General features: G+C 42.4%; 1 protein-coding gene across 1 annotated transcript; it reads right to left on the bottom strand.

Moving 5' to 3' along the window:
• Nucleotides 1-314: 314 nt before the first annotated feature.
• Nucleotides 315-10,509, bottom strand: hnrnpub (heterogeneous nuclear ribonucleoprotein Ub). The gene is made up of 14 exons (XM_020091742.2): nt 9,836-10,509; nt 8,325-8,439; nt 6,458-6,537; nt 6,171-6,310; nt 5,909-6,008; nt 5,217-5,329; nt 4,855-5,118; nt 4,615-4,734; nt 4,385-4,513; nt 4,123-4,291; nt 3,745-4,026; nt 3,361-3,632; nt 3,037-3,174; nt 315-2,394 (listed from the first exon to the last, which is right to left on the bottom strand). The coding sequence occupies exons 1-14, from the start codon at nt 10,329-10,331 to the stop codon at nt 2,344-2,346; spliced, it is 2,469 nt and encodes an 822-aa protein (XP_019947301.1). The 5' UTR covers nt 10,332-10,509; the 3' UTR covers nt 315-2,343.
• Nucleotides 10,510-11,059: the final 550 nt, after the last annotated feature.

Raw genomic sequence — 11,059 nt, 5'->3', positions numbered from 1 at the left:
TAGTTTCACTGATGTATTCTATTTAAGTGGGACTATTAAAGGATTATCTTATGTTTTTAATATTTAGTATCAATTTGACAATCCACTCAAAACTGGTGAAGATGATTTAGTCTGGGCGATCTGAGCCACAGCACAGCTGATAAACACACCAGGCCCTATCTGTGAAGCCAGGTCAGGTCAAAGAGCTGCAGTTTGAACAATTCAACAAAGACTGTGAATATTACCTGTGGACAAGCATTTTGTATTGTATATCTGGAATTGAGTTCTTTCCCTGACATTACATCAGGAACAAAACAAATCACAAAGCCACCGTGTACCAGCTTGTCTTACTTTTAATCGAGTTGAGACAAATAAAAAAAGAAAGTACAATCCCAATTGTTTTTCCAACACAAATATCAAAAACCATCAGATAGAAAAGACAACATATCTCGAAAAAGTCTCAAAGCTTTTGCAACTTTTGTTTAATAATAAAAGACCTGATATACAACCTGCAACATAAAGCGATAAAAATATAGTGTTCATTGTTTTATAGATTATACTGTAAAATCAAAAGCTTGCATTCTTCTAGATTTATGTGTCAAGTACGATAACACAGGACGGGCACAAGCTGCCCACATATTTAAGTAGAATCGACAATTCATCACACAGCAGTAACTCTGGCGAACTAACACTTTCTTAATCACAATACACTTATTACTCAAAGTCAATTAATTCATGAACATTCGTGCATGGTTGTAACAGTGAAGTATTTACATGGTTATTAAATAACACGGGCAGTTTAAAAATTAAAACAATGGAGTCACTGCAACAAATTTGATCTGATCTACTATAATTGTCCATTTCCAAGCTCTGATGTTGCTCTAGTGCTGAAACAGAAACGGAACCTCCGCCTGGATAACATAAAGGGACACATAGAGAAGTGTTATTGCTGGGACCCACAGTCACCACAGACTCTATAGAGAGCTTTGAAAACATTGCAACAGATGGAAGAAAAAAAAAATAAAAAAGGTTTCTCTCTGCTTCTGTTTCCAGCTGAAAATGTTTGTTAGCTGTTGGTTGTGTGGATGTGAGACTGTGTAGCCCTTTAGGTTTGCTGGTGAGAATGAGCAACTTCACCTATGTCCAACCACTTTGTGCTAAACCGGCATCAGTAGAATTGGTTGAGGAAATTGAAATCGTTTCGTCGATATAAATCATTAAATTATACACGTGAAAAAAAACAAACATAAAAAGGCTGTTTATTTTTTCAGAAGTCTACCGCACTAAAAGGAACCATTTTCTTCTAATAAGCAAATCTAGTCAGTGCCCTGATCTTAATATAAATACAAATAATAAAAATTACATGTTGCATTAAAAAATGGCTTAGTTATATCCTTAAAATGGCGCAGCCAAAATACTTTTTCATAGACAGTGTGCATTAGAATAGTTACAAGACTGAAAGTGATTTATCAAAGACAGGACACCCTGCGTACTTGACTAATAAGGTGAAAACAGGGCTGATGTCTGTGTTGTTTGAAGTAGCAAACCAGGCCATCGCCCATTCAAAGGTCTTTTACACACCTTTGAACTGAATCAAAAGTCATAAGCCAGCAAGAATGTTAAAAAGCCAACGAGTTGTTTATTGTAGGTCTATGGAGTTTAGGTTACAGGTTTTCTAGGGGGAACAAAAGACAAAAAGAAGCCACTGTAATTATTCTTCACAGTGGACTCTATTAACATGTACAGTCTAACAATATAATCAGCTACCATGCTTCTTGTTGAGAAGCTACGGCTCCTTTCAACCAATACCTTTTCTTAAACTTCTCATACAAACTATGGAAAACCAAAACAAATATTTACAATTTGTAATAAAAAAGCAAAAAACAAAAAAAAAACAAAAACCACAGCACAGATAAAATGCACAACCCTGGAAAAAAAATAATAACTTGCTTAACATCTGCCTGGAGGGAAATGTTTCTGATCTTACAGATTTCTCTTTTAAAAGCATGTCAGTTAAAAGTGGTCAAAAGGATGAATCAAATATACAAATAAATGAAAAAGAAATAATCCGATAATTGAACGAGAGATGAACCCATGATCTACATGTGTATACAGATGATATATATATATAAAGCTCTGATAACACTCTGGCTGCCTGGTCTCTCTGATGTGGAATGTTGTTGCTCCATATCACTTCACGTCTTGGCAGTCAATGGGTGGGTTTTAGATTAATTAGAGTGGGATTGAGGACAAGAATGAAAATTAATGATTAATTAAAATAAAAAAAATCAGATAGTGGGGTGGAGGGATGTTCCGTGGCAAGAGGTGGATCTCTGTGTCGGCCACCAGACCGTTAGAAGTGTCTTAGTAATATCCAGGCTGATACTGCTGGCTCCACGGCTTCTGGTTCCAAAACTGCACAGGGACACAAGACATAAGGTTTACCATGTGCAAACGTTAGTACTGAACCTAAAGCAGGGTAAAGGCTGAGTGTTTCACATCTCTCTTCCAGCCCACTCATTTTTTAACCTTAAAGATCTTCTTGAGATTGATGATAGTCAATCACATTTCAGAGGGAGAGGTTCTGGACATTTTCTGACAAAACAGATGAAATGAAAAATGATGATCGTATTTGCAGGCAATGCCGCAAGATGGACGTACAAGCAAACTTTGTTTCACACAGGTTTAGTGAGTGTCCATAAGTCATGGTGTCTCTGTTCTGAGCATTTCGCACTCCTCTCTATTCGGCCCACTTGTGGTCAAACTACCAAGAAGCAGGCTTAAGGAAACCTGAAGTTGCTACAATGATGCTTTGAGAGAACAGAGATTGTCAAGTGAAATGTTTGTGGCTGCTGGAAACTTTTCACTCTTACCTAATCTCTAATGTATAAATGTATTCATGTTCCACATTACATTGTTTCTCTCCTCTTTTCATCTACTTCCTGTTGTATTTTATATGAACCCAGAGTCTGAATAATACATTTCACCTTCTTCATCCATGCTATAAAGAACAGTGGGGGAGATAAGAGACAATTTCCTAAATGCAGAAATACTGACCCCTTGCTGCCAGCTCTGGTTGAAGGCTTGGGCCTTATCCATGCCATTCCTGTTTCCAAAGTTTCCACTGTTCCTGTTGTTTCCAAAGTTGCCATTCTTGTTGCCAAAGTTGCCACGGTTACCACCTCTCGGCTGAAACTATAGAGACGAGGAGGAAAAATTACTTCACTGAAAATACATCAAGTTTAAATGTGCCAATTTCCGCAGTTTACGTTGAGACCTTTAATTTAATGGCAGATTAAATCACACAGTTCTCAATGCAATAGATATTCTGAAAGCTACAAACTGAATAACATGATGTACAAGTATCATAATCAATCCCACCTGGTTGGGATGTCCCCTGTTTCCACCACGACTCATGCTGGCTCCACCTCCTCTGTTCATGTTGCCTCTGTGCATTGGGCCACCTCTGTTCATGTGTCCTCCTCTGGGTCCCATGTTACCCCTCATTGGGGGCCCCCTGGGGGATCCACCTAAGCTGGGAATGGGGCCACCACCACGATTGAAGTTTCCGCGGTTAGGGAATCCTCCCCTAAAGGCTGGTGGAGGCAGGAAGCCACGAGGTGGGCGGTTGAAGCCGCCACGAGGACCAGGAGCTGAAGACGGATAAGAGTAGCACAAGTCAGGATCCATGCTTCTTCAAAAACAAAGCCTTCTCAAAGAGAACATGCATTGTGAACAAATTAGATGCCTAAATATCCATCCCACCTCCTCTAAAGTTGCCTCTGTTCTGGAAGCCTCCACGGCCACCACCTCTCTGTCCAGGTCCACCGCCGCGGCCAAACTGGTTCTTGCCGCCTCTGCCACCTCCACGCAGGCCACCACCTCTCTTTGGTGTTGTGCTTCCCTGGTTGGGTTTTTTCTCAGCAGGCAGGGCAGTCTTGCTTTCCTCTTTGTATTGTTCCAGCAGCTTGGCGGCCTCCTCCTTCTGCATCTCAGCATAGACAATCTCATTGAAGCTCTCCCCCTCCTCAGGCAGTGAGTAGAAGCCTGTTACAGAAGGAAAACAAGAGGTGACATGATAAAGGTTTGAACGACGTAATATTATTATATGTACCGTTCAATACCCAAAGTATTCGTTTTTACCTTTCATTTTGAGGACAGCATGCTCAGGCACTTCTTTGCCATCGCTCTCCACCTTCTTCTGGACTCTCTCCTTGTAGTCGTCGTCAGAGGGGCAGACCACTACAGCTTTACGCTGGAAGCCTGCAAACAGACACATCTTCCTCTTCTGGCCTGGGGCAGACAAGTTGGTCTGGAAAGTGATAAAAGACACTTAATTATTATACTGTGACTTATGTCTGTACCATAGAAAAAGCAGTGCTCTGTTTCTTCAGAAACCACTTACATGATCCAGGATATAGTTTCTCTTCTTGCGGGCAGCAATCTCAATGAATTTTCCCAAGAAAAGTGGTGCTCGCTGGGAAATGGCTGTCAGCTTTGTAATGTCCTTTGACTGGCGTTTCAGGCTGTTAATCTGTATTGAATGAAAGAGAGTAAATAACACTGTTTCGCTGGACGGACACTCAAAGACACACCATAAGGCAGGTCTGTCACAGAGCCATTATTAGTACTGACCATCATCTTGTCCACAATGGTGTCACTGCCAAGGATGTAGTATTTTCCAGGGTGCTCCTGTACATGACTCTTCACCCATGTAGTCTTCCCCGAGCCTGGCAGACCCACCATCACGATGATCTACAGAAAAGAAAGAATTTAGATGAAAGTGGCCTGATATGTTGAGACTCATAACGAAAGATACATTGTCTTTGCATGATTAAGAAACCCAACATCAGTGATGTCTGAATCTACACTCACCTCGCAGTCTGCCTTGGTCTGTGGACCTTTGAGTCCACGGACCCGCTCACTGACAGAGATCTGTTGCAGGAAGGTGAAGCCCTGGGGCTGAGGGAAGTACGGAGTCTCCATCTGACCAAAGTTGAACTCCACGGCACAGTTGTGGCAGATGACGTGGGGGAAAAGGGCCTGGCCATTCAGTGTGTCCTTGTTGAACTGGAAAGCCATGACGGGATCCCCACCATTCTTGGAGAAGGACAGCACCACCTCATCACCTTCAAAGTCCTACAAGGAAAACAAAATGGAAGGTTGTTTGATAAAAACAGGTTAGGAAAAACTAGAGTAACAACTGACAACAAATTATCAGTATATGATTTACTTACAATAAGGCAGCAGATGACATCATTCTCCTCATAAGTTTCTCCAAAGTCCTCAGTCACACAATTGGTGGTCTTCTTGGCTTTCCCAGAGTAGGCGTAAGAATGCAGCTCCTCACCTAAACATTAATATAGAAACATTCATTGACGAATAGATTGAATTACAGACATGATATTTCTGTATTAAGACACCATGTCTCAGTAACTGGAGCTCGTGTCATCTGTGCTGGCAATAGGCCAGGACTGGAGCCATTTTACATTAACATGTAATGATGCATATAGACCACTAGAGGGACCTATTGGGGCAGAGTGCTTCTTACAGAGGATCATGGCGGTGCAGTTTTTAGTGCCAACAATTGGCTGACCTTCATGTAAATACACCCAGTGTAGAGAGAGTCCATGTTTTCATAAAACATTTCTTACAGACATCCAATTGATGCAAACCATTGATCCAAACTATCAAAAATACTGCACAGTACCTTGAGTCCTACTATCATCAGACTGTATGAATCATAGCAACTAGTTGTATCAATAGTAACATGCCAATGATATTCAACAACATTAAAGCTGTGAAATAAACCCTACAACAAGGGGGAATGGAAAGTTGAATGTTGGCCACTTCAGTCCACTGATACTGAATACCTGGAAGACACATCTAATAGTAAATGCTCAGAGCTAATTTAAGTAAAGAAACTGACCCAGGAGCAGAGTGCCAGTAGCCAGGGACCAGCCAACCTGCACATCATGGATCTCCATGTTCTTGCTGGAAATGTGCTTCACTGGGATTTTCTCTGTAATCTGTTGAAATGAAGTAAAACACATAATCAGAATGTTCAGGTCATCTCGTCAAATTGTTTCAAGATTTCAGGTGCAATCTGTTGACAGTCTAAGTTCCATGTGTATAAACACTCAGGGTAAGAATTCTTTCAAATGTAGAATATGTCAACATTGTTACTGTACCTTCATCTCAAAGCAGGCTTTGCCCTTGTTCACACCATAGTTAGCCTTGCCTCCAGACCAGAGGTAAGCAAAACTCTCCATTGTGAGAGATGAGGCACTGTAACGGTCCCGTGACACCTTAAAGTGCAGGTCGCAGTTGTCTGGTGCACAAGAAGAAGAAAAACAACGAATTCAACCATATGTATCCAGTGACAGTAAATTCAATTTACTGCTGTCATACCATTTGACTGTCATCTAAGTTTCAGCAAATACCATTTTGGACCTATTTTGGAATAGAGTTCACTTACAGGTATCCAGACAGACTTTAGTGTCATCAAATTCCTCATCTTCCTCCTCCAGAGGCGGCACAGGAGACTTAAATGAGGCCCTGAAAAGAGACACCAACCAGTAAATTAGAGGATTCATATGTCAGAGTGACTGCATGGAACATAAGAGATTTCTTGGGTATCACTTCCTGAAAAATATTGGGGGAAAGAAATGGAGAGAGACTAGGGGGGAAACAACATAAAGTAGAAAACAGTAAAATGAGCAAGCGAGCCTCCAAACTGTTTACATAGTCAGCTGTAATGTGGGCCATGGCAGACAACACTTACCTTGCAGAATCCAGCGAAATCTAAAATATGAAAGATACATAGAAAGAAAACACCTTCGTACTTCTGAATGGTGAAAGTGATAATGGGGAAAGGTCTGCTTTGATTTTTACTGTGCTTGTATTTATAGTCTCCAGGATTGCAGTGGGTTAGTCACAGCAATAGTGGTTGTGGCTATATTTAACCTCCCATGTGTGGTAAGCCAAATCAAACTGTCACAACTAGCTCAAACTGACCCCTTTAACTGTGCAGTGCAAGTTTTCACCATGCTTAGAAACTTGAAATGAGCAATAACAGTGCACTGAAACTTTGTAGCTTGATGTTATTTACCCAAATCTCTTGGGGGAAGTTTAAGAAACTACAAAAGGGACATTTCAGCAACACATCAGAGCTGTTCCACCTCAAGCAATGTTCTCACATTATCAGGTGGAGTATTTCTTTAGAGGAAACATTTTGATGAGTGGTGAATAAATGGTGTGCAGGGAGTTTTAGTAGCTCTGGAAAATATATCGTCAGATTTGGAGAACATGGTCAGTGCAGCCTGTACATTTGCTGCTACGCTGTGGCCATGTGGATGGCCAGGGGAACTGGGTCCACATAATTAACATTTTTGAATCAATTTTTATTGGGGTCTTGGGGAAAGAAATTTGATACGGAGAGAAAACAGGAAAAAAGTAACAATACTGTGGTGTCCTAGAATTTCCCCCAAAAATACTCAAAAAGCGATTTCATTCTCTTCCCGTCGTTTCTTACATTAAGTCTAAAGCGCAATGGAAACAAAACACTGACCAATAAATTAGCACATGTATGTACACACGTACACTCAAACGCCCATGCACACCATGCATGATGTCACCTGTGCAGGGGTAGAAAAGAGCCTTTCAAATACACACATCCATACTATCCCACCATGATAACATACACAACATGATACATGAGACAGAAATAGCATTTTGAAGTCATACAACCAGTGAGAAAAAACAAAAAAACAAACAAAAAACTAAACAAAAAGGACCATTGCGAGGTAAAACGATGGACGGTCGATAGCGAGCTCCTCCTTGGAAGTTCCAAACGTGGGGATTTTTGCTACATCCTTGTGTGCTACCTTGCAGCAGTGGACCCCTCCTCCCACACCTCTCGGCTATTCCTCCCTCCCCGCCCAGCCTCCATTCAAAAGTGCACATCTGCTACTTTCCTCAGGGTTCTCTTTGAGCAGCCTTGATTCACCTTGAGGACACAATGGGCTTTCCAAAACAATAAGTGGCAGAAGGAACAGATGTGAAAATTCACAGAGACTTGATAGATGCACTTCTGCTACAGAATGCAGTCCATTATAGACACAATGTGAGTGGGTAAATGGTAAGGCTCTTTATGTACTCAGGAATGACCCTCAAAACATGTGTGTGAACATAGGGCTGTTAATAAATAGTATAATAGTTAAAAATGAGGGTTTTCCTATTGATAGTTAAATGTGCATTGGCACTTAAAGCCAATACAGTTCAACAAAGCTATGGATGGCGCTTCAGGGATGCTGAAGGCCATTTTTGCTCTGTCCCATCCTTACCAGCTGTATTTGTTCTCTTCAATAAATTCAAAGTAGCCCCTTCCATGTTCCTCCCGGCGTCTCTTAACACCCTTCTTATTCTTCTGATCAGCATTCGTGTCTTTGTCCGCATCCCCTTTGAAAATAGAACAAAGATATAGAATGAGGTGCTCCTTTTTGTGAGAGAGGTCGGACTGGCAGTGGGGTTCTGGCCCACAAAGCCCGTTCATTAGTTACATTGTGTCGACCACAATCAACAATATTAAAGATTATTAAGAGGTAACACCTCAAATGTACACTTACACAATACAATCATATTTCATAAATTGTAACAGCACTAATGACCAGATGGTAATTTTAAGCTGGTCCAAATGAACAGTGGGAACAGTATTTGCTGGGGCTGGAAAAACAAGTCTCTGCAAAGTAAAGGGACTTTAATCCTGCATTAAAGGGCTTAGAATAAACTAATTTCGGTAAGTCTATTTCACTGTGGAGGACAAGTCTAATGTCTGGGACAAAAGCATCATGCACGGAAATGTGGAAACCTACTTACACCTGCCCCCTCCTCCCCATATGTAACCTAGATTACTAAAATGGCTGATCGTAGTACATCTATATTTTATACTGACCCAACAAGATGACTTTTTCTATTCAAACCAAGAACAGTCTAAACACGTGCTAGCTACACAAGCAGAGCCTGCCCCATCTTCCGCACAGCTGTGGCTCAGCTAGTTCAAGTGTTCCCGGCACTTCTGCATTCAAACACGCAGACTTGCTCACAGTTTGCCACAATCATCGTGTGTAGGAATTTGGGCCTAATTGAAATTTGGCTTTAAATTGCTATTTTCTCATTGGAGCGACGCAAATGTCCACTCATATCCTGGGATGATTGACATGGCCGATCTGGAGGCGGCATAACGACACTATCGCTGCAGCGGTGTTTAATATTTTACCGTCACGTTCTGTGATTTAAAAATGATGCAGGTAGTGAGATCTGAAACGATTTCGTGGCCAAACGTCATTAAGAGCAATGGGAACCATTGAACTAGCTAACCGGATGACGAGCTAGTTAGCGCTGCACCACAGACACAAAGAAAATAACGTTAGCCGGCAAGCTAACACGCTAACCAAGCGAAACGAAAAGCCAGACTGAGCTAAATAAATTTGTATCCCACCAATTCCTTAAATTAATTAATTAATTCTTGCTAATAAGGCGAGAATGTACGTGATATTAATAGTTTAATGTTGCAAAGCTACTGGCGTTAGCTAAACCGAAACGGACCGATGCTACCTTCCCGCTAGCTAACCGCTAACTGTTTCGGCTAACCGCTAACTGTTTCGGCTAGCCCGGTGAGGTCACGCTAGCTCTAGCTTAACATGGACGCTCTCCGTTGTATCGCATTTAAATCAGCCATCCCCAGCCGGCTCCCTCCCGCGGTAGCATTAGCGCTAACGAAATAGCAGAAAAAACGCAAGCCAGCCTCAGTCCATCCAGCCAGACACATTTTCAACCATCGTTCCAGGCGACTCACCCTCTGCAGCCTGGTCCCCGGGCTCACCATCCTCCGTGTCTATTTTCTCCATGTCGTCCACATCTCCCTTGAGCATGGGATCCATCTCGTCGTCTTCGTCCGCGTCCTCTTCCCCTTCCCCTTCGCCCATTTCTTCGTCCTCGGCAGCGCGATCACCATCGCCCCCATTCTCTGGTTCTGGCTCTACTTCTTGCTCTACTTCTTCTTCCTCCTCCTCCTCCTCTTCCTCCCCCTCGTTGGCCTCCATGCTTTCTTCTACCGGGCCCTCGCCCTCTTCTTCCTCTCCCATACACTCCTGGTCGGCGGCCTGGCCGAGACCCTCGCTCGCCGCGGCTTCCTGGTCCAGCGGGGAGTCTCCGGCGAAGGCCTCGTCGTCCAGCGCGGCCTGCAGGCGGTCCATCAGCTCGGCCTTCAGCCCCTTGTCCGAGAGATTTCGCTTTTTCAGCTCGTCCTTCAGCTCGTTGACTTTCAGCTTTTTCACGTTGATTGAACTCATTGTGACTATTTGACGACGATCTATTAAATAAAACGAACAAACGCGACGGAGAAATAAATTAGATGACTGCTGGAGCTCAACACTGCGCCAAATGGCAGCCGCTGTCCGAGCACTGTTTCCCCGGCAGAGGAGCTGAGGAGAGTGGGAGGTGTGGGGGAGGAGGTGACTTCCTCTACCGTAATTACCCAGAGTGCAGCGCAGCGTGGCTTATGTAGCGTCACGCCATCTGTCACCCGCTGCTGGAGCGTTTATACAAGCAGAAACAAAAAGCATCGTGGGGAAGAGAGAGAACCAGCGAGGAGGAAGATGATCCGAGTCCATACATGTGTTTTCAAGTATTAACTTCAAGATGCATTATTATTATAATCATTATAATGATACAATTAGGATCTACCAAGAGGGACAATCAGGTACTGCGTACCGTAATGCACAGTATTATTAATCAGATTCAGGTTTTATTGTCAAGTAGGTTTTATGTTTGTGCTGAGTATTAATATAAGAAATAGATATGCACATGTTCATGTGTATATGAACATTCGATTTTGTGCAATTGAGCGTTTAACACATGATGTAGGAAAGGGTTAGGGTTGAGTTAGATTAGATGAGATGAGATGAGTTGAGATGAGATGAGATGAGATGAGATGAGATGAGATGAGATGAGATGAGATGAGATAAGATAAGATAAGATAAGATAAGATAAGATAAGATGATCCTTTATTGGTCCCACT

This window comes from Paralichthys olivaceus, chromosome 19 (assembly GCF_024713975.1).
Source record: "Paralichthys olivaceus isolate ysfri-2021 chromosome 19, ASM2471397v2, whole genome shotgun sequence".
Lineage (NCBI taxonomy): Eukaryota > Metazoa > Chordata > Actinopteri > Pleuronectiformes > Paralichthyidae > Paralichthys > Paralichthys olivaceus.
Note: the sequence above shows the minus strand (reverse complement) of the source record. Positions and strands in the feature narration are given on the sequence as shown.

Bases quoted from the DNA above. Each gene is read 5' to 3' on its own strand.
- hnrnpub (XM_020091742.2), bottom strand. From the start codon at position 10,331: ATGAGTTCAATCAACGTGAAAAAGCTGAAAGTCAACGAGCTGAAGGAC. The intron at 8,440-9,835 runs GTGAGTCGCCTG...CTATTTTCAAAG, and splicing joins CGGGGACCAGGCTGCAGAGG to GGGATGCGGACAAAGACACG. The intron at 5,330-5,908 runs GTCAGTTTCTTT...ATTAATGTTTAG, and splicing joins TACTGGCACTCTGCTCCTGG to GTGAGGAGCTGCATTCTTAC.